This window comes from Nannospalax galili, unplaced genomic scaffold (assembly GCF_000622305.1).
Source record: "Nannospalax galili isolate Female #2095 unplaced genomic scaffold, S.galili_v1.0 scaffold1400, whole genome shotgun sequence".
NCBI lineage: Eukaryota > Metazoa > Chordata > Mammalia > Rodentia > Spalacidae > Nannospalax > Nannospalax galili.
In genome coordinates this window covers 561,277-588,997 of record NW_008345995.1, presented here as the reverse complement: position 1 = coordinate 588,997, position 27,721 = coordinate 561,277, and the positions used below count along the sequence as shown (strand labels likewise).

The 27,721-nt window shown below is 50.0% G+C and overlaps 1 protein-coding gene across 3 annotated transcripts in view; it reads right to left on the bottom strand.

Annotated features, from left to right (window-relative positions):
- LOC103741500 (serine/threonine-protein kinase PAK 6) overlaps window positions 1–27,663 on the bottom strand; it is a 35,323-nt gene extending 7,660 nt beyond the window's left edge. The window contains exons 1-5 of one of the 3 annotated variants that reach the window (XM_008842314.3): window positions 26,727–27,663; window positions 25,907–25,990; window positions 14,193–14,305; window positions 2,445–2,653; window positions 796–1,449 (exon numbers count right to left, since the gene is read on the bottom strand). In XM_008842314.3, the coding sequence (XP_008840536.1) occupies window positions 796–1,449; window positions 2,445–2,648 (858 nt within the window). In that variant the 5' untranslated portion in view covers window positions 2,649–2,653; window positions 14,193–14,305; window positions 25,907–25,990; window positions 26,727–27,663. Of the gene's footprint in view, window positions 1–795; window positions 1,450–2,444; window positions 2,654–14,192; window positions 14,306–14,686; window positions 14,710–15,135; window positions 16,374–25,906; window positions 25,991–26,726 lie in introns of those variants that run through there. The other 2 variants (XM_008842316.2, XM_017800403.1) reach the window with 2 other exon arrangements.
- Window positions 27,664–27,721: the final 58 nt, after the last annotated feature.

The following is a 27,721-nucleotide window of genomic DNA, read 5'->3' as shown; positions in this document are numbered from 1 at the left end:
CTCAGCTCTGGATTCTCACAGCATACTCTGGAAGGCAGTGCCCTTAGGAAACCTTTCCTTGAAAAACTACGGTGGGGCAGTGGGCGGGACAGCGCATACCACTAGGGAAGTGGGAATTGGAGCTTGATCCCTCTGGTCTCTTGGGAGTCCTTCAAGGTAGGCTTTGCCCAAAACACTGAAGAAATAACTACAGAGAGAAGAGGGAGGGGAGAAGGATAGGGAAGAGAAGGAAGGGAAGCCAGAGCTCATACCAGAGGTGGGGTTTCGTGTGTACCTCTTCCACCTTGGGGAGCTGTATCCAGAGCTCCTGCAGTCCTTAGGGAAGCAGGAGGCATGTGAGAGGGAGGCAGAAGAGTCCCAAAAAGAGGGAGGTAGAAAGACCCTGCCCTTCCCAGGCTGGGGCCCATATTCTTGCTGGGGCCTTGAGGGTCTGCTCTGAGTTTCGGGTTAAAGATCCCACTTTTTCAAGTCCCAGTGTGGACTTCCCAGACTTCAGAAAGCAGGAATGTCAGCCATGGTGCCTCAGACCCTATTGAATGGTCTGGTTTACAGTGTGTGACTCACACATGCAAAGTGTTTGGAAGACAGGGACTCAGGTAGTTGAGGATATAATCTTCAGCTGAGGCTATACTAGTTTGATGGTCACTTTGAACTCCCACATTCTTACACTCACCCTGTATGTGGGGAAGGCCAGGCAAGCTCTGTATCTCTGTATACCGCCTTGTGGATGTCTGCTAGGCCAAGCTTCCTGTCCTTCTTAGAGTGGCCCCAGGAGGAAGCCACAGCTTGACCTACCTTGCTCTGTGGTGGAAGGACTGGCTTGCTGCTGCTTGCTGGGCCCGTAGCAGGAGTGGACAGGAACATGCTTCGGAATAGCCGGTGCTTGAGGCTACTCTCCTGGCTTTTAGGGCTAGGGCTGCCTTCCCCACCTGGCCTGCCGGTGGCTGAGCCCACCAGGCAGGACTGTGGCCGGACTTCCTCTGAGCCTTGCTTGGCAGCCTTTATCCCACGCCTCCCTGTGGCCATGGGAGGTGAGGTGCCTGGTGGGGAACTCTGCAGACAGGCACCCAGCTGCAGGCAGCGCTGCGAGGCACCCTGGAACTCAGCAGGGCCCAAGGACTGTGCCTTGGCAGCCAGCCCATTGGGCAAGGCCTGTGGGCTCTGTGGTTCAGGCCATGGCATCTGCCTGTGACCTGCTGATGTGCCCCCGTTGCAGCTGAGGTAGAGGCCGTGGGGGTCAGTGCGCTCAGACTGAGGGCTCTGGAGGTACATGTCTGGGTCAGTCACCCAGTGCTCATCCCCTAGCAGCCCCAGGGACTGTGCCCGCCGTCGGCTGGTGGGGCTACGGCCACGCAGGGTGTTGGAGCTGATGACTGACAGCTTCTGGATGTCATTGAGCAGCCCTGAGATGTACCCCTCCGTGGGCACTGAGCTGCCCCGTACCACCGTCTATGGGAAGAAGAGAAAAGAGTGTGGGGAGGCATCCCCTTCATGGCAGGGGGTGGCTCAGAGCCTCCCTGAGGGCCCTGGGGAAGAATTCCCACACACTTCCTTTATCACCCACCCATCCATTAAGTTTTCATGACGTTTGCCTGGGCTGAAGTGTGTCAGGTCTGTGTTGCATAGTCTATAAGGATGCAGGAAACAAGCCCTTGTCAGCAGGACAGACAGGTGAGTAGCCACTAGGTTATGGTCCAGCATTACAAGCAGGTGACCAGCTGAGCCTGAAGGAGCTAAGGAGCTGGGGATAAGGGAGGAGATGAGGAGCTCAGAGGAGCTAAAGAGTTCAGGGAGTTTATGGGGAGGAGTGGAGTTGAGGCACCTGGGAGGAGCTCAGGGGAGGAGCTTCAGACTTGAACTCTTCCCTTGGCCTTCAGAGAGATGTCTGAGGAGGCTTATTCAGGGACCTCCTCCATATACACAGTGCCAGGGCTCCAGACTCCCAACTCCTACTCAGCTCTTTAATCTCCCCATGTGAACTTCTGGTCTGTGAGAGTCATAGCTCCTTCAGGGCTGCAGGTCTAAAGATGCATGAAATTGTTATTAACTGAAATTCAATTTTATTTATCCGAGACAGGGTCCAAATCTGTAGCCCAGGCTGACTTGGAACTCACTATGTAGCACAGATTGGCCCTGAACTCACAGCATTATGATTGCCTCAACCTCCCAAGTACTGGGATTACAGGCAAGAATCATACCTGACTTAAAATTCAAATGGGAATCTTTTATCCTGTTTGCTAAATCGAGCATCCCTACCACCGTGTACAGAGGGACTCCCCAGGCTCTGCCTCCCTTTCTCTCCCAGGGAGAAAGGCTGATTAGCTGGGAATTAAGACAGCTGGCTCCATTCTGATACCCAAGTGGCTCTTCCAGGTGTCTCTGGGGTGTCACAAGCTTCCTGTGGTGTGGAAGAGGCTGAACTTGGCACTAGGCCCATCACCTACCTTCATGGGCTGCAGCTGCACCCGTGTGATTCGGGAAGGGTCCACCACAGGTTTGGGGCGCCGCAGGGTATCCAAGATGTTCTGCCATTGTGGGGGGAGGCCCACGAACTTGCCCTCCTTGGGGTCAAAGGAGGTGTGGAGGCGGTGCTGGAAGTTCTGTGGGGCTGAGATCTCAGGACGTTTCTTCTTCTTCTTGCGAAACATGGTGCCTACAAGAGGAAAGTCAAGCTAAACTTGGACCCACAGATCTTGGGGTGTCTCAATAGATGCTAGGCACCAGGCTCAGGCCTCCCCCTCCTTCCATCAGCAGAGCCCCTCTGCCCCTGGTGTGAGGCTCCTGCACTCTCCTCCCAACTTCCTCAGGGAAATGGCTAGTTCCCAGCAGAACAGTCTCAGAAATAACAAAAGCACCATAAATAAGCCAGTGCAGACTATAAACAAGGAAAATAGGTGTCTCCTGTGTTGTTTGTGCCAAGTCTCCCGCTAAAGAGGCAGACTCTGGGGGTGTGTTTTTATAAAACCCAAAGCCCATTATAAATATTATTCCATGACAAAAAAATTTTAAAAAAAAAAGGGCAAGAGGGAGCAAGGCTGGCAGACTCATTTTATAAAGTGGGTAAGACCTTGATTCTTCAACCAGATAAGAAGAGTTCAAGGAAAGGAAAATATGGACCAATCTCACTTAAGAACATAAATATTAAGTGTGAGTGTGATGGTGCATGCCTTTAATATCAGCACTTGGACATGGTGGCACATAACTGTAAGCCCAGTTCTTGGGAAGCTGAGGCGGGAGAATTGCTATGAGTTTGAGGCCAACTTGGGCTATATAACAAGACCCCATTTCAACTGCCCCAAAAAAGAACATATATATGCAAAGTCTAAACAAAACTAGCAGATTGCTTCCAATAGTATGTTAAAATTTTGTTAATCATGATCAAGTCCAGTTTGTTCCAGGATGACTGACTATGTGACTGTGTTATTGTGACATACAACATCAGCAGGTCAATTTGCTGGTTTGTTGCCAGGCTGAGACTGGGTATCACAGGACCAGGAAACTGCAAAAGGGCCCTCTCTCAAGGTGACCAGGTACTTTGCCTTAATTCCAGAAAGGGCTGAGCCAAAGATCACCCTGGGTGAGCAGAGTTTTCCAGAGAAGGCGGAGAGCCCTACTTCCTGTGGACTTCAATCCCAGAATATCGACTGTACAAAATGTCTCAGTGGTCAAGCCTGCATCCCTCACCTTGCTGATCTGCAGTTTGCCTAAGCTCTACTGAGCTCCATAAATAGGAACCACATGGGTTTGCAAAAGATAATGTCATTAGATTAGAGAGAGGGCAACTGGAAACCTGGGAAATAGAGCGGCTTCCACTGCCCAGGTGTCATTCTTGGGGGAGTTCCAGACTTGGGGCTAAATATTGAAGGACAGGGTCAGGGGTGCCCACTTGAATGCCTTTAGATGTGAAGTGGCTCAAAGCATCTCAGTTGGTTCTTGTGTGACATGGAAAAGCCAGTATCAGATGTCTAGAAGCAAAATGAGTCCAAATCAATATGTCTGTCTCTTTCTCAACAGGGTCTTGCTATGTTTTCCATGAGGTGATCCCTCTGCCTCTGTCTCCTGAGCAGCTGGGACTACAAATACACACTAATTTACACAGTTTAACCTGTATCTTTATTTGGATGCTTGGCTTCATCTATCTGAAGCCTTGGTGTACAGGGCTGTCATATTCTCTTACGGCTCTTGCTCTGAACACAGTACTTTCCTGGTCATTTTTGTAGGTTCTGAGAGGTCTTGGAAGCAATAGGTGCCCACCCAGAAGGGCAGGAGCTAGACAGCCACTGCCTCCCCACCAGCCACTCCACATAAAAGGCAGTGGGATCCATGGTATACCTCTTAGAAGGCCAGGAGTCTCTCTAATACTCCCTTAGGGCAGAGTCAAAGCTGAAGGAACTCAATAAGACTCTCCCTAATTTGGAGTTACTTAGAACAAATTACCTAAGTGATTTTGAGCCTTAGTGTTCCTTACCTATCCAATGGTGTTCATGGAGGACAGCTCACAAGGTTAGGGAGCACTAAGTGTGCAGATTCCCAGCATGAGATTGGTCCATATTTTCCTTTCCTTGAACTCTTCTTATCTGGTTGAAGCATGGTTTCTCTAGCCATGCTCTCTCTCTCCCTTTGTCTCTAAGTTCAGGGCCTTCAGACACAGACACTTGGGTAGGTTAAAGTCTGGAAATGATGCCAAAACCCATCTTGGCTCATTTACTTTTCAGGGGGTTATAACTGAATTCTGGGTTCTGGGACTCTACTATGCAGATGTTTTGCAATTTGGTAAAATTGGACCACCTCCCTCTCAGCCTCTGCCTTTTGTTTCATTCAGCAGGCTTACCCCACAGCCTCTTGGGTACTCTCTATCCCTGGACTAGTTAGCAGAGCTGCTTGCCTCCCCTTAGCTGTGAAGTTTTCCTAGAGCTGCAGAACTGACTGAGGCTGTCCCCAATTCCCACACGCAACCACATGACTAGCTCTTGGCTCCTATGCAGGAATACATGGGGAGGGCATCTTTAGCAAGTCCCAGTGACTCCAGTCCCCTCCAGTATTCACCTTAACAGCCATTCCAGGACAAGATCTTCTCAGAGAGACCTAAAGAGAAAAACCAGCCCAGTGCCCAAGGGCCTAGGGTTAACGGAGGGTAGAAGCCCACAGAAGCAGTAAGCTCTGAGTAGGGGGCAGAGGTTTAGAAATCAGCCAGTCATGGGAGATATGCAACCTAAAGGAAGCCTGCTAGGACTCATCCAAAATGTGGTGAGGCTAACTCTGCATGGGACAGCATGATTGTGAAAGTAGAAAAGCCATAAAAAGCCACTGAAAACCACTGGGATTGATAAGTGAATTTAGAAAATCTTCAATTCAAGGTGAACATAAAAAAAGTCAATTGAAGCCTGGCATGGTGGTGCACGCCTTTAATCCTAGCACTCAGGAGGCAGAGGCAGGCAGATCATTGTGAGTTCAAGGCCAGCCTCGCCTACAATGGAGTCCAGGTCAACTGGGGCTACAGGGAGACCCTGTCTCAAAAAGACAAAAAATAAAAAAATAAAAAATAAGTCAGTTGAATTTCTATGTACCAGTAACTAGTCAATACAAAATGAAACAAAGCTGGGCATGGTAGTCACACATATAATCCTAGCTAAGGCAGGAGAATCAGGAATTCAAGGCTAGCCTGGGCTACCTAGTGAGTTTGAGGCCAGCTTGGACTACATGAGATCTTATCTTTTAAAAAGAGAGAGAGAGAGAGAGATGGGGCTAGAGAGATGGATCAGTGGTTAAGAACACTGGTTATTCTTACAGAAGACCCAGGTTCAAATCCCAGCACCCACATGGCAACTAACAACTGTCCATAACTCCAGTTCCAGGGGATCTAACAGCCTCTTCTGTCCTTCCTGGGCATTGCACGACACAGGTGCACTTAGCTATATAAAGGCAATACATGCATACACATAAAATAAAAGTAATAAAAAACATTTTAAAAAGAAAAAATTAAATGAAACAATACTATTTACCATTTTACAATAAAAATAGCAAATATCTAAGAATAAGTACTGAAAGGTGTGTAAGGTCTTTATATCGAATAATACAAAATATGGGGCTGGGGAGATGGTTCAGTGGGTTGCGATCATTGGCTGCTCTTCCAGAGGACCTGGGTTCAGTTCCCAACACCCACATGGCAACTAACAACCATCCTTAAATCAGTTCCAGGGGATGTGACACCCCTCTTCTGGCCTCCGCAAGCATTGTACGACACAGGTTTACTTACATACATGCAGGCAAAATGCTCATATATATAAAATAAATTAATTAAAAAAGAAAAATAGAAAATATTTAGAGAGATTAATGAATATTCATAGATTGGAAGATTTCCTACTGTGAAGATGTCAGTTACTCCCAAATCAACCTACAGACTTATTTTGGTCTCAGCATATTTTTTTGGGCAGAAACTGACACACTGATTCTAAAATGTGCAAGAAACAGAGAACCAGGAATAGCCAAAGCAATCTTAGAGAACAAAGTTGGAGGATTATACTAAATATATATCAAGATTTATTATAAAGTTAGCATAATTAATATAGTGTAGAAATGGCACAAGGGTTGACAAATAGAGCAATGGAACAGAAGCGAGAATCCAGAAATAGATCCGTGCAGAGGAGGTCACTTGATTTATGGTGAAAAGTGACATTGCTTATGGTGAGAATGGATGATCTTTCCAATAAATGTAGCTGAAGCAATTAAATATCCACGTGGAGAAAAAGATGAACCTGAAAATGAGTTTGCATCACATCCTCAGATCAAGTGGAGAAAGATCATAGAGTTACATGAGAAAGGTAAATCATAAAGCTTGTGGCAGGCAAAGGGGGCAGAGTCTGGCTCTTCCCTCACTGCATTATGGTGTGATGGCTACACTGGGTCCAAGTTTGATGGGTTCTTCTGGATTTCCTGACATGCTGGGGCTCAAACCTGTCCAAATTCATGGATCCCAGAGATAAATTAAATCACCAAGATTTCCTTTGTTGAAAGCAGGAAGAGTAGGAAATCATTTCACCTAAGCTAATTTGTCAGTGTAGTAGGAAGGAAATACACCCATATAATTGCTGTGTGTTTGACTGGTAGGGCTATGGAGGATTTCCTCCTATACCATCTTTCTATTCTAGTACAGAAAACAACTCTTGCTTTTTAGATAGGGTCTTACAGTGTAGGCCAGGCTGGCCTCCTAGCAATCCTCTTGATTCAGTCTCCCAGGTGCTGGAATTACAGGGGTAAGCCACCACACCCAGATCAAAATATTTTTTATTTATTATTTTTTTCAAAGATTCATTTTATGGCTCAGTACAGTGGCTAACACCTTTAATCCCAGCATTTTGGAGGCACAGGCAGGCAGATCTCTATGAATTTAAAGCTAGCCTAGTCTATGTAGTGAGTTCCAGGCCAGCCAGCTACATAGTGAGATCCTGTTTCAAAAAGCATTTCATTTTTAGTTATGTATATGTGTTTGTGTCTATGTGTAGAAATGTGCATGTGAGTGCAGGTACCCTCAGAGGCCAGAAAGGGCATTGGATTCCCTAGCACTGGAGTTACAAATGGTCGTAAACTGTGTGATGTATGAGCTAGGAACTACACTCCAGTCCTCTGCAAGAGCATTACACCCTCTAAACTCCTGGTCATGTCACCAGTCCCCAAGGTATGCATATGTGTGTGTGTGTAATATTTTATTTTTATTTTTTTATGTGTATGAGTATATTGCCTGCATGTAAGTGCACCCATGTCATACCCACAGAGGTCAGAAGAGGGCATCATATCTCCTGGAACTGGAGTTATAGATGGTTATTAGCCACCACATAGGTGTTGGGAACTGAACCTGGGTGTTCTGCAAGAGCAGCCAGTGCTTGTAACTGCTGAGCCATCTCTCCAACCCCCCAAGATATATTTTTAAAAGTATTTTATTTTTCCCTTTTTATGTGTATGAGTGTTTTGCCTGTATATAAGTGTACCCATGTGTGCAATGCCTGCAGAGACCAGAAGAGGATGTCAGATCCCCTGGAACTGGAGTTATGGACAGTTTTTAATCACTATGTGGGTGCTGGGAACCAAATCCAGGTCCTCTGCAAGAGCAGTTGGTGCTCTTAACTGCTGAGCTATCTGTCCAGCAATGGCCCCCCAACCTCCACAAATACTCTTAAGTTGAAGAGTGATCCATGATAGCCACTGCACATAGCCAGTGTCACCCAGCCATTGTGAGTGAAACTTGGGATATCAGTGTCCTACATTCAATGCACATCCAGATGCTCAGTCAGTCAAATGTAACTTGCCATTTCTAGGGTGCTGTTTCCACCCATTTCCAAGAGCCCTGGGGCTGAGGGAGGCAGTTACTACTGTATTTGCCACCAAGCCGTGGTGTTCAATCAAATCAGGCTAGTCTTTAAATGTCACCATAGGATCCCCACCTCTCTTCATTTAGAGAGGAATGCAGGAGGATTTTCCTCACAGACAGTCCCTTCTTTCCTTCTGCTTGGTCTGAAAGAAATTTGTGGATTCAGGTCTGATTTAGAATGGGTAGACACAGGGTAGTCCCTCTGCTCCTATCTGATACTGCTCTAACCCGGGACAGGGAAGCTGGCTGAAGAGTGGACCTCAGGCTCTGAATGCACTACAGCATTTAAGGAATGTTTTCAATATTACTTTCCAGTTCTCTGACCCATGACTGGATCAGAGGAAGATGCCCAGTGCTGGGGGCGAAGAGTCCACCCCAAACCCATTGGAGAAGGAAGCCCCCCCTAGTAGGGAGCCTGGCAGAACACAACCCAAATGTTTTTGGCAGAGGCTTAATGGATGAAGTGCTGCCACATCCAGCAAGCCTTGAAGGGAACTGATAGAATTCAGAGAGCCACAGGCCTTGAAGGAGAGGCCATGGTGTCTGAGGGGCTGGAGACTCAGAGACAGAAAAGGCAGCTTTTCTTAAGTACCCGCTAGGCCCTTTCTGAGGACTAGTAGCTCTGAGAGGAAGGAATTATCACTATTTACAATATAGATGAGGCTCAAGGAGGGTAGAGAAGTGCCCAAGATCACAGAAACAGGAAATGACTGTGTTGGAGGCCTGAACCCAGACTGGGTTTCACGGCCCCTGCTGGGTCCCTCTGCCTACCCTTTGCAGTACGGCAGTACATGCTGCTATTGATCTCCTTCCTAGAAGTCTTCACCAGTAGGGAACAGTGTCCAAATGATGGCCTGATGTAAACTCATGGGAATTTATGAAGTGTGTGGGAGGGGGGACAGGGCCTTCTCCCTATAGTCCACCTGGGGCTTGTCTGTGAGTCAGAGCCTAGAGGAGCTTGGGACTGTCCTGACTTGTAGAATGACCGTAACCTTATACAGAATCAGGGTGTATTGTATATATATATATTTTTTTTTTTTTTGAGACAGGGTCTCCCTGTAGCCCCAGCTGGCTGGCCTATAACTCATTATGTAGACCAGTAGACCAGGCTGGTCTCAATTTCACAGAGATCTGCCTGCCTCTGCCTCCAGAGTGCTGGGAATAAAGGCATGTGGCATGATGTTTGGCTGGCAAAATGCTTAAAAAAGATCACACTGGGAGCTGTGATAGTCCAGGTCAAGCATACATGAAAAACAAAGCTCCTTGGGAAGGAAGCAACTTGGCTCACAGAGCGGTGGGCATCGTTCCATATCTGATGCCACCATTCCACAGGCACAAGTGAGAGCAGTTAGAGCGTCCACCAGGGGATAAGAGAGTAGCTCTTGGAGAAAATACTACTCCTCCAGGGGAGAAGACTATCATATGTCAGGGCCTGGCATGCCAGAAGTCTCTGGCCTCAGGGATCCAGGACAGAGCTACAGAGGGCCTAGACATGAACAGACCCCTTGGGGGTGTACATATATTCCTAATATGCTCTGGTATTCCTCTTTGGGAATCACTGATGGCTCTTATCATGAATCAATGGCAGCTATTCTCCTAACCTATCTTGCTTTTCACTAGCGGTGAGTGTCCCATGTGGTCACCTACCTTACCCTCCAAGCTTTGGGTGAGTTTTGACTTCCACACTTTGAATTCCTTTCAGGGAAAACACACTAAGCTCACTACAGGATTCAAAGAATAGACCACAGGCTGAGAAGAAAGTGAGTCTAGCGGGGCTTGCAGCTCCTTTGAAGAGGGCTGGATTTGGCCAGTTGTATAAGTTCTGGGATACTGGAATGAGGCTGGTGGGAATCCCTGCTATTTCTGGGTATCTGTCAAGAGAGGAGGGACAGCTCCTGGTTCCCAAAACAGTGGAGAATATCCAGCTCAGGGTGCCAGTAAGATACTGGGGAGGCATGTCCCAGCTACCTCATAGGAAGACTGGGCATGCTTATCGGAGCTCACGTCCAGGGCTCAAAGCTCAGCAGAGACCTTGGGGCTTGTGACCTTGGCCTACCCCTCTTCTTTAGGCCTCGGCATTTATATGAAGAAAAAAAGAATTCATTCACCTCTGCTAGTTTCAGGCACAGCGAGGGAGAGTGATAGTGTTTTTATTCAGGGGGCTTTTGGGTAATTGTAGTAAGAATCCCTGAGGGAGGGCCTGCTAGACCATCAGGCTCTGGGCTGAGCGTGTCACATATGTGATCCCAGTCTACAAGTCTGTGAGGAGTGCTGTTACATCTGCCTCATGCAGGTGAGGATCCAGATGGCTACAAAGATGAATGATCCATCCAAGCACAGCAGCAAGGAAGGAGACAGTCCATCCTGGAGCCTGAGGTAAACTTGGCTGCCATTAGCCTTCAAGATTCCAGTCAAGTCCTAAGACACCTTGAGGAAGGATTTACCATAGAATCACACTGTGAGACAGAGGCAAACTCCCGGGATTCTATAGAACTTAGAAAAATACCCATTATTGCCACTATCCAGACCCACCATGGCCTGTAGAGGATCCTGTTCCCTACAGAGCTGGGTCCTGAAACCCTGAGATCTATAGCACGGCTGCTTGCTTCCTTGAAACTCACCTTGGGACTGTCACCTTACCCTTCTAGGGGGAGTGGTGGGCTCATTAGCCCACTGGTTAGAAATTTTTGTCAACAGAAGATGGTCTCAATTGTCTCCTTGGCCAGGACGATTTTTCTCAGCCTTTACTTTTTTTTGGTCTTTTTTTGAGATGGTCTCCCTATAGCCTCAACTGGCCTGGAATTCACTATGTAGACCAGGCTGTCCTTGAACTCACAGAGATCCACCTGCCTCTGCCTCCCGAGTACTGGGATCAAAGGTGTGTGCTAACATGCCTGACCCTAAATATTAAATCATAATATGTACCAGCTCTACAGACCATGGTAAATAAGAAAAGACCCTTACTTTTATGCAGGTTAAGCTTGCTTCTTCCAAGCAGATGCTGCTGTGGCTTAGCCTGTCCTAGCTGAAGAGATGCCCACACCACAGTGCATCTGACCTGCCCTTCTGCCTCTGCCCAGATTTTCAGCCTCCTGTGTCATTCCCAAGAGGAACCTGGTGGCCTTCTGTTCAAATATGTTCAGTGACAGGAAGCTCCTGTCCTTACCCAAGGGCTCTTCAGTCCCCTCATTGCTTAGCCTCTACTTGGGTCCAGGTCTGCCATATGCTCCTCTTTACATGACCCATGAATCGGGAGAAGTGGTACACTCTATTCTGACTCCCAAAAACACACCAGGGGGAAGTGTCACCTGCTTTTCGCACAGTTGTCACCTTCAGGATAAGATCTTAGATCTGGCCAAGGTCCTTTGCTCTGTGGCCTGTGGGCTTTGTAGACCTACCCAGGGCCACTGTGTTGAGGTATAAAAGGCCCTAGGAAGCTAGAAGTACCCAGAGGTTCTGTTACCCCACTTGAGTGACCCAGGGAGATGTGTGACCCATGGAGATGCAGCAGGTCTAAGCTCCCTGTCCTTGTCATCATTCCACCACAGGCCCCAGAGAATCCCAGGGGAGAGATAAATGGGCTGTTATTTAGAAGAATAATAAGATGAAACTCATTCAGTGGTTTGTGTCAACACTCCAGCTAAATAAGAGGCCAAAGAACCAGGCTGACCAGCCCAGGAAGATCAATATTGACTTAGGCCTGGTCTGGGCCCTGTTCCAGACTGCTTGGACAGTGCTGCTGTCCAGCAGGAGCTCACACCAGTGTAGCCCTCTGACTTCTGTGTACTCTACCTAGAATCCTGTCTTTGCCCATTCCCCTTCAGTATACAGCACTGGGCTAGCCTGAGCATGAGGCTGTCTCTGAGAAGAAGCCTGAAGAATGCCACGCTTTCAGAGCGTTGCAGGCCAGGGACCTTCTTACTGTCAGATTTCAACCAACTCCATGCAGAAGCCCAAGTTCTCAATGCCTAGTCAAAAGAACCTCAGCAGTCTCCAATCAGAAGACTGCTTTATATTTTTATAGCCCTTAACTTTCCAGATCTCTGTTTTGTTTACCTCCTTGCTTTATGCTCATAAAACCACCATGAGGTAGGCTAAACCTGCTTTACTGGGCCCATTTTAAAAACAGCAGGCAATGGGAAAGAAAAAGAGTTAGCACACATAGACTGTCCAGATGCTGTGCTAGGTGCTTTTAATTAGTACATCTAATGGTTAAATGTAGCTATTCTGAGCTCCATTTCACAGATGAAGAGACTGAGGTTCAGAGAAAAGCTAGTATCCTAGATTTTAAGTGTAGAGGTGGGATGCAAGCTCCTTCACCATGACAATGCCCAGAAAAGCCAAATAACTTGCCCTATCACACAGCTACTCAGAGCAGAGATGGAACCAAAAGCTACAAGCCAAAGCCCCAAGCAGCATGGAAGGTAACAGTATGCTCAGGGTTACCTGTAAACAAATGAGAAGACACCAGGTGACATGTACAGACAGTGCTGCTGTTTTTGTCTCTAAAGCTGGTTCTCCTTCCCAGAAATGATCCCTTCCCCATGCTAGACTGTGAGTTGGTATCTCTTACTACTTGCTCTCCTTAGGTTCTCTGCCTTTACTTTATTCCTATTGTTTAGGTCAAACACCTTGCCAAATGGCCACCCTGTTCTCAAAAGTCCCCAGATTAGGATAGCTTAAACCCTTCCAGCTGAAGGTTGATGGGGTGGCCTCCTGACCTATTGGACAGTAATCATTATAGTTACACATTACAACTTTCCCTATGAGGACAGCATTATCATCCCCACTTTACAATGACCCCCATTTTACAGACATGAAGGCAAAGTGAGGATTTTTTTTTTTTTAAAGACAGGGTTTCCCTGTAGTCCCAGCTGGCCTGGAATTGCTTTGTAGATCAAGCTGGCTTCGAACTCACAAAGATCTGCCTGCCTCTGCCTCCTGAATGCTGGGATTAAAAACATGTACCATCACACCCCACCCCAAAGTGAAGATTTGAACCCACCTCCATGTGGTTCCAAATGCATGCTTAGCCTACTGTAGTATATATGACCCAAGAATTCACATCAGTGCAAAATGAACAGACATAAATTGGGGACCCTTTCCCACTTTCACATAGAAAAACAAGTCAGAGGAATCTAAAAAGCACTAACTAGAGCTGGGTGTGGTGGTGCATGCCTTTAATCCTAGCACTTGGGAGGCAGAAGCAGGCAGATTTCTGTGAGTTCGAGGCCAGCCTGGTCTACATACCAAGATTCAGGTCAGCTGGGGCTACAGGGAGACCCTGTCTCAAAAAAATACCAAAAAAAAAAAAAAAAAAAAAAAGCAAACTACCTAGAGTAGGGCAAAATACACAGAATGCAGCCAGCATCCTGAAACCCAGTGCCTTAGCCCTTAGTAATCCCAGCAGCACCCCCACACTGAATGCGCTCCCTAGGTGTGGGAAGAGCTGAGGCACTGTTAGCTAAGCACAAACCTGGGCCTGCCATCACCCTTCCTGTTCCAGATCCTCTTATATCCCAAGCATGCATTCCCATGTGCTCATCTGAGCTGCATGACACTGCCTTTCTCCGAGGGTCATCAAACCTGATGTCAATCAGAGGCTGGACCAAGACAGGGCGGGCCATTTGAAGCCTACTATGTGGCTGAGGTGGAGCAAGTGACTTATCCCGAACTCTGTGGATTGAGAAATGGCACCTACATGGGACCACTGCCTTAACTACCTGGAGGACCAGCTCGGAGGCCCACCTGCCCGCTCAGTGTCCCTCCCTCCCTGCCCCGCATTAAGGACCGGAGAAGGGTCTGGGACTGCAGGTCCGTCACTCACCTCCTGAGGCCGCTTGCCTTGCCTTTTCTCTTCTCTCCCTTCGGCAGTCAGCTCTCTAGGGCTCGGAGGAGAGGGAAGATCCTAGGACCTTCCGGGGCCAGTCCTCCGTGGGCCTAGGGAGAAATACACCGTGAGAGCAGTGTAGAGACGGTCCCCGCGGACTTTGCGGCTGGCTGGAGTCCAGGACGTTGGGAACCGCACCCCGCCCGCCTAGCCACAAAGCGAACTCAGGCGCCCGCAGCGCGGCCGGTGGGACGCAGGAGAGGAGGGCGGGAGCGCGGCGCGTGGCCAGGGCGCGGGTGTCCCGGCGCGCTCGGGTCCTGTCAGCGCTCACGCCGAGGTGGGTCGCCGAGCCCGGGTTCCGAGGTGAGCCAGCACCGAACTTCGGAGACTGGGAAGCCGGGGCAGGGGGCGTGCCTGCGGCCAGCCTGTCCCCCCGACGCGGCGCCCACCGGAGCGGGATCCCGGGCCTTGCGCGGCGGCCCTGCACCCACCTGCCGAGCGGGAAGCGGGGAGCGCCCCGGGAGGCCGCGGGTGCCGGGCCCGCCCTCCGCGGGAGGGACCTGGGCGCGGGAACCGCGAGGAGGGGCCGTCTGCATGTTTGTGCAGCGCCAGCTTCACCTGGCCCGGGGTTGGATTGCAGGGTGTGGCCGCAGGTAGGACTCGGCGAACGCCGAGCTCTGCAGAAATCTCCTAGGGGCGCCGGGGCCGCGGGGAGGGGCGCCCCGGGGCCAGCGCCTTCCCTCCCGTGCCTGGACCCCCGCCGACCCTCCGCCTGTCAAGCCCTGACCTGGCCGCGCCCGCTGCGACCTCCCCGCCGCGCCGAGACAGGACCTGGATTATCCGCGCAGGGCGGGCTGTGTAATTAACTCATGCATTTGCTTCGCAGATGCGCTCTCTGGAGCCCACTCTCCCCGACCTGGGAGGTGTCGGGGGCGCCCACCTGCACATCCCCGAGAGCCGGAGGCCTGAAGCCGCGCGCCTCGGCCTGACTGCTGCGCCTGGACAAGTTCCCCGGCCCCGCCACTGTCTTAGGGAGGCCTCCTTGTGCGAGAAGGAGAGGAAGACGAGAATCCTCTCAGTACTGAGAATCCTCTGTAATGTCAAGATTCCAGAGAAAGGATTTTAGGGGGGAGAAATCTTCCCGCAGCATGGTACCCAGAAACAGGATGGTGGAGTCTCTGGCATGAGCCTCCTCCTGTGTTTTTGTTCCCGACTCAGTATCCCCTGTTGTCCCCAGCAGTGCCTGGCCCATTGCCAGCTGTTTACTCCAGGCTTCCAGTTTGGGGTAGGTTGGGACAGTTGCCACGTTTCTCCGTGGTATAGAGGGTTGTTTCTAGGTTGGGGGAGGGGCAGTGGCCACCTGTCCATCTCCACCCTTTAACATGGGAGAAGACCTTTGCTACCCTCAACCTGGGCCCCCAGAGAGTACTGTGCTAGCTGAGTGCTGAGGGGATTCTGGCTTGGAAATGCAGGACATCTGGAGCCCAAATGTCTGCCTTCAAGTGGGGGCTGGGTGTCTGCTGGTGTCAAGACAGGGACACAGGGCACAAAACAGTGTGGGATTTTCTTTTTTGTCTTCACCATTGTTGGGTACCTCAAACTTCAGCTTTTAATTGAGGTCACTTTTGCCACATGTTTTTGTCTTTATGTAAGTGCTGTTTCTGGATTTTGGGTTCTGTTGCTTACTCTAGGGCCCCCCCTAACCAGTGCTAAGGTGAACCAGGGGAACTTGTTGGTGCCATTGGGATCCACACCACCAGGCTGTACCTCAGACCCCCATGCCTTCAGCTGCCCTGGGGAAGACCCACCCAACATACATATGCACATTTAGTGTCTGTTCCTTACCCTATCTCCCCTTCCTCCTCTCTGGGACTTTACTAAGTGGATTCATTTCTGTAGGTATTATAGACCAAACTCTGACCCCTGTGGCCAGCCAGGAAGCTGTGACTGAATCCCTTGAAGTGATGCACCTGTGGGAGGACACAGGCACTTGCCTGATGCTGTTATGGGAAGAAGGCCTGGAGAAAGGAGTGGGAGATTGGTGGCTAAGGACTTGAAATGAACTACAGGCCAAAGCTGGAATGAAATGTGAGGTTGAATCTAGAATCAACACCCTAAATTATTTTTTTACTGATCCACAAATGTACCTTTAAATAAAAGTACAGTAGTCTTTTAATAAAATACCTCTATCTACCAAAACCATAGCTCCAAGCTGTAATTTTAAACTGCTGAATTACAGTTAAAATGTGAATATTAGAATATTATCAGAAATCAAGTAGTATCTAACTTGGTTTGAATCAAGGCTTACATATCCCACAGTGGCTATAAGCCAAGTCCCATCTTCTCCTTACAGGGAGTAAGCTTAGAAAACCCTGTCCCCGCCCCTTGGTGAGCTTAGGGGCTCTTCTGATCTAGGCCCAGCTCAGCCCTGCTGCAGAGGAGAGGACAGGACAACAGTGTGGGAAGTGTTAGCAGCAATCTGAAGGACAGTGTTGCCTCCTGTGTCCACACACCTCCCTCTGGTCCTGTTTCCCCCATTGTGGTGCTGAGGATGTGGAGGGGACCAATCACACACTCCCCTGATGAGATAGCCTCTGGCATGAGGGAGGTGTCAGGCACTGTCATTCCACACATCAGAGAGAGGCCTGGTGAAAGCACAGATAACACAGTGGAAAAGGGCTCTTAGAGCCCTGCCCATTCAGGAGTATTGGCCAGCCAGCACAGTCTGCAAGGGCCTCAGGGCGACACATGGGGTGGGGCGAGCACTTCCCAATTCTCTGTCAGCCTGTGGCTGTGAGGCCTGTTATAACATCTGAGCACCAGCACAGCAAGGGCTGAGAGCCCAGATTAGGGCCAAAGAGGAAAGATATGAATCAAGTTGTGGTTTAGAAATACAAACACATTATCCTTCCCTTGCACCTTCCTACTCATGACTTGAAAAAACTTCCTAGGGATCAGGATCCTGCCAACAAGCTCCCTTGCTCCTTTTTCCTTTCCTGTCTCTCCTTGCCTCTGCCCTGCTGACAACGGTAGTAATCATACACACCAATTATTGAATGCTTGCCCTGGACCAGGCCCTGGGCTAAGCTGTTGGCATATACTGTCTTAGTCTATCTTCACAACAACCCCAGGAAGATGCATGAAACTGCTGTTCTCGTTTTACAGATGAGGAAACTGAGGCCCACAGTGGTTAAGGAACTAGCTTAAGATCTCCTAATTCTATTTGCCTCACCTTGTGTCCCTGTTCAGCATGGAAGAAGCCAGAGCAGTCTGCGTCCCCTGGTTTCTTGACATAGATAATGGAGGAAGAGTGCACCCTTGGGAGGGTGATGGGATGATGAGGTCTAGAGCATTATGGTACAGGGGATCCTTAGGACCAGTATCTCCAAACAGAGTGGACACAGCTGATAAAGGAACAGGGGACTCCACATACATACCCTGTGTATCCATGCACCTGCCACAGGGAGCAGTCGAGGCCAGTGTGGGGTGCCACAGAGCAGAATCCCAGGAGTCTTCCAGAAGACAAAGTTGCTGCCTGCTACTCAACCAATTCAACAGGTCTATCCACTTCAGATCCCAGAAAGCAAACCTCAACCCTGCCTAGGGCCCAGGTAGGTGTTTGGGAAAAGGTTGTGGGTACTCATGTGGTGTCTGGACACCCTGCAGGCCTCATTAGAGAGCCTTATCCTGAACCTTGTCTCTTTCTGACTGCTTTTTTTCAAATTCTGCCTTTTCTAGGGTTCTTGTGCCAGTGGGACTACACGGACTGCTCTCCCCCCAATAAAAACTGGCATTTGGGGTTCAAATAAACTGACAGTCCCATGGGGGTTTGGTAACCTGGGATAGGCCATGCAGGAGCGGAGGACTCTGTAGGCTATGGCATACTTCCCAGGGGCATAGACTATGGGCTGAGCCATTGTGGGGGTGGGGTGGGAGAAGAAAGAGCACCTCTGCAGTAGGGACACTCACTTTAAAGACATGATGAATTCATTTAATATCTTCTCACTACAGTTGCTTTGCAGGCCCTGCTCCTAATGGCCTCCAAAGCTCCATCCAAATGTCTTTTGCTGGCACTTTAGCACTCTGGCTGGCACTGCTGCTGGCAGAACTAACAGCTGGAAGCCTCCTTGAATAGAAACCCTACATTATCCTTTCTTCTCTCTCCTGGAACTGCAGCCGCCACCCCAGGTCTAAGGCTGGGACAGGGCTCTGACTGTGGTGCCCTTGCTATAGAGCTCAGGGTCTGACTTTTAGGGAAGACAGGTTAGTGGTGGTATAGGACAGGGAGGGATACATGTACATACCCAGGCAGGTGAGGGCCAAGGCTTCTAAGGAAATAGAATGTTGACCCCACCCCAAGTTCCACCCCAACTTGTGGATAGAAGACCTTAGTTGTAATTACATGAAAGTCACATGAAGTCTTTGTGACGGTGCTTGGTCATTGTTCTGGTTTGTTTCTCCATTGCTGTGACAAAATACTCTGATCAATGCCAACTTGGGGAGGAAAGGGTTTATTTAGCTTATATCTCCCAGGCCATAGTTCATCAGGGAGCCCAAAGAAGGAACTCAGGGAAGGAACCTGGAGGCAGGACCTGGAATGTGGACCATGGAGGATCACTGTTTACTAGCTTGCTCCCCTGGCCCATGCTCAACCTGCTTTCTTATATTACATAGGCCCACCTGCCTAGGGGTGGCACCACCCACAGTGGGCTGGGCCCTCCCACATCACTCAACAATCAAGAAAATTTCCCCACAGAACACAGACCAGTCCAATAGAGGCAATTCCCCAATTGAGGCTTCCTCAACCCAGGTGTGTCAAGTTGACACTAAAGCTATCTAGCACAGTCATCATCCCCTCTCTGGGTCTCTCCTTTCCTAGCTCTCTTGGCACATATTTGACAGAGTCCCTATCTGCTACAAAGGTGACTGGCTTGCTGGGACATTTCTGTGAACGCTAACATAGTAGGTCCTGACCACACCATTGCCATACCTACTCCTGTGGCCCTTGCAGGGCTGGTGGATGGGGGAGAAGGACTCTCCCTTCCACTGCCCTTTCATTCCTCCATGAGAGTCCTGAACATTGCTCGTGCCTTCATTCCTGCTGAGCTTGGTTGGTTCCATCCCTCCTATCAGCTAAAATGTCTACTTCTCCCCTTCTTTCTAGAGTTCAGACACATCACCTTCCAATAAGTTCCACTGCAAAGTCTTCTTGCCTATCTCAGGCCTGCTAATGGGACAGACCACCCTCCTCTTCCTGGGAACTGACCCTTTAATGGTAATGGCTACACATTAAAATTCCCTCCTTGGGCTAGAGAGATGGCTTAGTGGGTAAAATGCCTGATGTACAAGTGTGAGAACATGGTTCAGGCCCCCAGAATCTACATCAAAAAGCCAGCCATGGCCTTGCACACTTACAACCCCAGCATTTGGGGTGAGTAGGGAGACAGGTAGATCCCTGGGGCTTGCAGGACATCCAATCTAGCTGAAAATAGCTCTAGGTTCAGTGAGATACCCTATCTTAAAAAAATAAGATGATCCAGGCATGGTGGCACATACCTTTAATCCCAGCACTAGGGAGGCAGAGGCAGGCAGATCTCTGTGAGTTCAAGGCCAGCCTGGTCTACATAGTGAGTTCCAGGACAGCTGGGGCTACAGAGAGACCCTGTCTCAAAAAGACCAAAAAAAAAAAAAGATGAAGGAGGCTGGAGAGGGGTTCAATGGTCAAGAGCTCTGTGCTGCTCTTCCAGAGGACCCAAGTTTGGTTCCCAGTACCCATATCAGGTAGCTATAAATCCAGCTCCAAAGGATCTAACATCCTCTTCTGGCTTCTGTGGGCACTTGCCACATGTGGCATACACTCACACAGACACATGCATATGCATAAATAAAAATAAATCTTAAAAAAATAAGGGCCTAGAGAGATGGCTCAGTGGTTCTTGCTGCTCTTCCAGAGACCTGGGTTCAGTTTCCAGCATCCACATAGTGGCTCACAACTGGCTGTAACTCCAGTTCTAGGGTATTCGACTCTTCTTCTCGCCTTTGTGGGCATGAGGCATGCATGTGGTACACATACACACATGCAGGCAAACACTCATATACATAAAATAAATCTTAAAAAAAATAAGGTGGAGAAGCAACTGAGGAAGACACCTGATATAAAGCCTTTGGACTCTGCATGGGTCCACACTGTCAAGACACCAGCATACAACAACACATACATAAACACACACACACACACACACACACACACTGCACACACACAACCACAGATACACACTGTGCATGCACAACTGCACCCATACCACATACACACTGCACACACACTGCACTCACACACACTACACAAACAACTGCAACCCCCCCCCCACACACACACATACACATACACACATACCCTGCCTGGAAAAGAAAATACAGGTGAAAACACCACCTGAGACAGCTCCCTCCCCACATCCTCTTGTCCCCTCTGCCCACACCCTTTCACTTCTAGACTCTGTCATCTTTGCAAATTTCTTGGCTTAAGGCATTCTCAGCCCACAGTTAACATGGAAGATGCTGTTTGGGACATACAGAACTTGAGTCAATCTATTCACAAATTGAATCTGTTTATCAGTCAGTGGCCTCAGACCCAGAAATGATGCTATGTGACCAGTCTGTCCTTGGGGAGTACTTGGTTAACAAGCACAGTGCCAGTTGAGGCTCCATGTTGAGCAGGTTGAAGGGTGGGATGACAGGGCCCAGGACAATGTGAGAACAGCATGCACAGAGGAACAGGACCTGTCCAGCTACCCAGTTCCAGACCAGACCACCTCTCTCAAACCACCAGACTACCACCAGTTCTTGCCTGCTGCTGGGCCAGGGAAGTGGGGCTTCCTGTTAGCTGGGTGGACCTCAGGGCCCACCTTCTTCCTCTGGGCCTGTTTCCCTCTACAAATGAAGGGGAGTTGGATTAAATATTGTCAGAGGACCCCCTTGACTTGAAGGTGTTGCAGCATTCTAAGAGGCCAGTTCATTTATGGGTGGCCCTTTCCTCCCTGAGTTCTTTATACTAACTGGTCCCCTAGCCCTGCCACCCCAGGGCCTTCTTGCACAATTCCATATGGAAGTTCATTTGAAGCTGATAGAAAGAAAATGGAGCTGGAGATGGTACAGGCCAGGAAGCCTAACTACAGAACCAGTCTTCCCAGTTTGAAGTCTGCTGTTGCCTTGGCTTTCAGGAGCCCTTGTGCCATGTAGGCTGGCTGGCAGACAACAGGCAGCCTTGAGCAAGGTGACTGGTTTGTTGCTATTTGCCCTGGGGAGAGTAGGCTAGGCTCCACTGCACTGGGATAAGAGGCCAGAACAATGTACCAGCTGACTTGAAATTTCCGTACTTGCTACTCAGCACCCAGAGGAGCCCTTCCCAGGCTCTAGGCAGCCTGAAGTGAGGAGGAAGGGCCCAGCTCTGCCTCTACCTCCTTAGTCAGAGGTCTGGGACACCAGTACACAGAGACGGTGGGTAAATGGGAACACAGCAGAGCATCAACGGGGGCGAAGATGCCCAATTTGATGATTGAGCAGGGTTTTGGCAGAATAGGTTGCCTCAAAGAAGTCACAATTGTCCAAAACTGGTTATCAATGTCCCTCTGTAAAATACTTGGGTCTCTGCACTGCCACAATGCCTCATACTGGCCAGTCCAAGTGTCCCTTTGCTGGAGTTGAGGCCATATGGCCTCATAGTTTTCAGGGAGAAGATGTGATTTCTCCCAACATACAAACGCCTGTCATATTCAAGGTTTGTTTTATTTGGGTGAACAGAATGTAGGGTTCCTATTTCTAAATTTTGAGGACAAATAACCTTTTGGTAGAAACAAAAAGTCTCTGGGATTGAGAGTCCCTAAATCACTTGCCAGAGTGGTCCTCTCTGCAAGTGGAGTGGTCCCCTCTGCAAGCAGCCCTCCAAGCTTAGTGTGTCAGATGGGTCTGGGGCTTGCGAGTGTGTAGTTCCTCAAGGAATTGCAGCCTTTAGTGTGAGAGAAGATGCCAGGCCCAAAGAGAAGTAGGATTAGGGACACACTTCACCTCTTAATCCCTTCAGTAGGTATAGGCCACTCCAACTCCTCAAGACCTTGAACTCTGGAGCTCAGAAGAAACCGTTACCAGTCACCTGGGGATCCTTAGAGAACCTCAGAGCGTGATTTCCTATGTGGGACAAACAGTTCTGACATGGTGATTCTTCCTAAGCTTTCTTGGGCCTGAATCCAACAGCATTATGACAGCTTGCCTTCTCTCAGGGGAGGGTCTTCCATAGCCACCCAAGAAGCCTGCATGTAAGTAAGTGTATCCATGCATGTAATGCCAAGAGAGGGCAGAAGAGGGCTTCAGAGCCTGTGAAGTTGGTGTTATAGACAGTTATTAGCTGTCATGTGGGTGCTGAGAACTGAACCCGGGTCCTCTGAAAGAGCAGTGCTCTTAACTGCTGAGCCATCTCTCCAGGCCCATATTGCCCTTTTCTTTTTCTTTTTCTTTTTCTTCTTCTCCAACTCCTCCAACTCCTCCTCCTCCTCCTCCTCCTCCTCCTCCTCCTCTTCCTCTTCCTCCTTCTCCTTCTTTTTGTCTTTTTTGAGACAGTGTCTCCCTATAGCCACAGCTGGCCTGGAACTCACTATGTAGATCAGGCTAGTCTCTATCTCACTGAGATTCACCTGCCTCTGCCTCCAGAGTAATTCTGGGATTAAAGGCGTGCACCACCACATCTGGTGTTCGTATTGTCATATTTAATCTCAACAACTCTAGCTGTGTGACAGGAAAAGAAACTGAGACTGAGAGATAAGAAGTAACTTATCTAAGTTACCAGGAAGCTGCAGTGCAGGCCTGCTGCACACCCTCTTAACTGCTCTGTTATACACTGTGCAGGGCCTTAGATTCCTCCCTGAGCACTCTCTCTCTCTCTGTCTGCACCTGGAGGTAGGAGCTGACTCCACCTGTGGCTTTCATTCATGATGTATTCCTTTTGGGTCCATCTTTATAAAATTCTAGTTCCAGAACTGGTTCAAATTCAAAAATTATTTGGATTGGATGAGTCAGTCTGAGACCCAGAGAAGGCACAAGGGCAAAGCCACCCAGATATGACCTGGCTCTGAGGCTCAGCTGGTTTCTGGTGGTGCTGATCCCAAGCTCAGCTTCCCTCTCCATTCCTCTCCTGCAGGCAAACTTCCCCAGGGCCAGCGCTCTGTCCCCATTTATCCCTTTCCCACCCCCTCTTCTAGCTACCAGGGCTTGGTACCCAGTAGCTAAGCAATCTCTATCACCTGCATAAAGCCAATGAGCCAGAGCAAGCACCGCCTAGATCCCACATTCTGCCAGGTACCACAGTCTCCTAGCAACTTAGGCCCCAATGCAGCAGTGTTGAGAGGAGTTTGGGTCACCAGGGTACTGCTCTCAAGAGTGGATCAGTGTCCTTATCACAAGAGTTTATCATAAAGGTAAGTTTAGCCCTCTTGCTCTATCACTTTCTCTTGCCTTTCTGCCTTCCAACATGGATGACAGTTAACACAAAGGCCCTTGCCAAATGCAGGCCCTTCAACATTGGACTTCTCAGTCTCCAGAACTATGATCCAAATCCAGTTCTATTGTGTGTGAATGACCTAGTTGCCCATATTATGTTATAGCAGCATACAACAGACTAAGACACCAGGAGAAGAAACAATCCCTTTCACTTCACTGGGCCCACTTCTCACCCAGGGGTGGAACTCTGATGGAGGGTGGAGGGGAGGGCTGACAGCTTCCCAGAACAGGCAGACAGCTCACATACAAGAGGGTCAACCTTGGTTCAGAAGGTTCCATTTCCCATGCTCTGTCCCAAGTTGCTGGCTGGCCCACCTCTACTAGAAGACTCACTAGATTCAGGCTGCAAACTTCCTGGTGTTTTGGGTTTCACTTACTGCCCAAATGTGACAGATTGCTCTACTGCTGGGCCTTCTCCATGGCAGTCTGGACTGGATCCTCTGGGAGAGCTCTACTTCCAGCCATAGGCTGGCCTTCCATGAGCCTTCCCTACCTTCTGCATGGGAGACACGATGCACTGGAGGCACCTCTGGGCCGCCATTGTAGGTAAGGAATAGCATCTTGGCATCTTCCCTGCCTGGCTCTGGCCTGTTCAGAGGGGCTCCTACAGAGGCTCATGTATAAGAAAGTCAGTCCAGAGTCTTTCCTGAACTCTCTTAAGCCCAGAGCAGCCTTCCCTCTCCTGCCCTGTTGCCCTGGCCTCTACCCCAGCCTTCCTCCAGGCCAAGCCAGCTGCCACCCTGAGGACTTGCTGTTTGCCTGGTGCTCACTAGCATCTGCCACTCCGCCCCTAGCTGGGCACTGGCTGCTGCTCAGCTCTGTATACCCACCCGTAGGCTTCCAGGCTTAGAGTCATCTTTTTCAAGAAAGCAAGAAACACTTCACAGCTGGGTCATTTTCCTCATCCTGGCGCTAGCTATGGAGGCCCCATGTGCTCTCCCAGAATGGGGGACAGTGTTGGTCTGTCTTGGGACAGGGTACAGACTGGGTTGCAGCTCCACTGGCTTGTACCTTCCCTGTACCTGACACATCCTTGGTGTACTCAGTCTGTCTTTCGGGGAGAACAGAGAAGTTGTGCAGTCCCCACACTTATACTCCCTCCAGGGGTCCAGAGCTTCCACTAAATCAGTACTTCCAGAAGACTTACTCTTGGTGGCAACCCTTCCCTAGTGCCCTTGTCACCAGAGTTCCCAGGTTTGCCATCCCTGAGAAAAAAATGTGGGCAAAACCTACCTGCAGAGGGCCCCCTTCTTGGCCCAAAGGCCTCAATCCCAACTAGGTGAGCTTCCAGAGGGCCAACTTCCAAACCCACCCCAGGAACCCAGTTCCCAGCAGAACCAGCTTTGGGAAAGACCCCAAGCAGAAATGCAGAATTCTCTGATCTTGATGTTCAATGCCAGGGAAAGAATAAATGGGAGACTGCACTAAATTAGCCTTGCTGCCCTGGGGCCTTGTGCCTTATAAACCTGAACTCCTAATGGAGCCCACCCGCCAGGAAATCTGAAGCAGAGGCTCGGATCCCAAGGTGTAGGGAGCATGATTTTCAGAGTGAGCATCTGCCAGACCAAGTTCAGGGAAAGGGTGTGTCGGGGAGCTATAACCCAGGAGACAGATGCTTCATAAATATTTGTGAAATGACTACATGAGGGTCAGGTGAGAGGGGCCTCCTGTAGGGTGTCCTGCCCTGGTGGCACTGGTTTGACCCAGCAGAGCAGGAAGTAAATGCTGGAGCTGCAGAAATGAGCCATTCTCTCTTCCAGAGAGACAGCTTGTACTTCAAAATTCACCTGAAGATGGATGGGGTGTGGTGGTGTCGCATGCCTTTATTAATCCCAGGATTTGGGAAGTGGAGGCAGGTGGATTTCTATGAGATAGAGGCCAGCCTGGTCTGTATAGTGAGTTCCAGGCCGGCTGGGACTACAGGGAGACCCTGTCTCAAAACAAACAAACAAACAAAAAAAAACCAAAAAAAAAACCCAGAACAAAATTCACCTGAAGAGGGGTGGCAGGCAGGGTAAGCCACAGGACTCTTTAGTCCAGGAACCCACAGCTTCTTTGTGAACATGGAGTTACCCTCTCTGTCCCAGGTGAGGACTGGCTTGGACACATGGGCACCCTGTTCCCGGCCCAAGAAGCCAGAGCCTGCCGCGGCAGGGGGATCTTACCTTGGCTGCTCCTTCTGAGCAGCTGGCCCTCATACACTCCTACTGCAGGCTGGTGCTTGTCTAGAGCCCAGGAAGTGGCGCTCCCTTCAGGCAAATAAGAAAAGAAAAAGAAAAAGAAAAAGAAAACCTCAGTAATTTTTCTCACTCAGCCTCTTCTCTGGAAGGTTCCTGGTTGGTATCATCTGCCTCTGTGGGCACAACCTCCCTCCCTCCAGCAGCTTATTCACTGGTGTGCCTGAAAGCATGCCAGCTGTGTGGGGGAGGCAGGGGACCTACACCACTCTGCCTGATACACACTGGGGCATGCCCTGAGTGGGGCCAGAGCTGGAGGGTAGACCCCAGGGGAGCCCTGGACAGCTCGCTAGTTTGCTGAATATGCCCATGCAACTCAGGAGGGGACACACAGGTGCTTGGTAGGAAGGCATTCCCTTGATGCCCAGGACTATCAGGAAGAGGTGACGAATCCATATGCTACCCCTCAGCCTGGTCAGTTTGACTCCCACCCTTGGCCAGACCTCAGGACCACTTCCTACCTTGGCATCTTGCCATGTCTCTGTCCTAGGCCCCATGAGGCTTGGGCCTGCTCACGCAGGCAGTTGTTCCTCAGCCTGCTCAGGCCATGTGCTTGGTGTCCCTTCTTTCCAGCTCACATCAGAGAGACTAGGCCCTCCCAATTTAGTCAGGGTCAACTGCTATCAAGTCCAGGTCCCCAGCTCTCTGCTCACCCAGTAGCAGACTTCAGAAGTGGGGCTGGTGCACACTGGGACACACCCTCACCCTCTTACACACGTGGGTCCACATCCAGCACAGAGTCACCTACCTGCACAGGCCTGCCTATGTCAATCCAGCCTTGCTCTCCAAATGCCACTCTGACCCTGGAAGCCACTGGTTTACAGAAAGACCCCGTGAGAGGTGAGCTCAAAGCCAGCCTAGGAGGACTCCAGTCCGTGTGGCCCAGACTCCCCTTCTCTCCCAACACCTCCAGAGGACACATAGGCAGTCTGATCACCATGACTGCTATTGTACTCTGCCAGCTGCCGTCTCTCCCTGGGCACCTCTGGCTCCCTCGGTGCCTTCCGTGTCCTTGTGGGGTGGTGGCAGATTCACAGCAAGTTCCATCTTCCTCCAAGCCAAGGTACAGAGGGAAGAACTAGAAGGGGCAGGCCTCAGGTACAGCTCCAAGTTTTCAGCTCCCAAAATAATCAGATGCAAAGGAGAAAGAAGAAAAGCTCTGCGGGTGGGTGACTCAGTGGCAGTGGGCCGGCTTAGTCACCTGGATGGCTGGTTTCGGCTCCCGGCATGTCAGGAAAGGAGCAATGCCCTCCCCCCACCTGCTGTGGCCAGCCGCTGCTGTCAGGGGGAGCTGGCCGCGGAGCCTGGTGTGTCCTGGCTGCCGAGCAAGCCGCAGCCTCTCCGGCCTTCCTCCGGCCGATCAGGGCCCCGCAGCCCTGGCCGCGGTGCGCCCCTCCTCCATCGTGCACCCCCGCTCACTTTGGGATTTCTCCATTAGATCCTCAGGCAGCGACCTGCTCCTTTAGGGCGCGAGCTGCTCCAACGTTGCTTGGCAATTTTGATATCGTCGGGAGTTGCCATGGGGAGAAGGGTGATGTCATTGACACACACACAAAAACCCACTGAATTTACAAATCAGCTGGGGCTGGAGCTATTTATAAAAACACTTTTCTCTCTGCCTTCCTTTGCTGAGGGGGAGGGCGAGGAAGGACTGCCAGGGCTCTGGGGAGCCTACCGTAGTCCACCCCACCGTTGTGCTTGCTCCCTAGAAGCCAGACCGCCCCCTCCCCTCTCCCCCCTCCC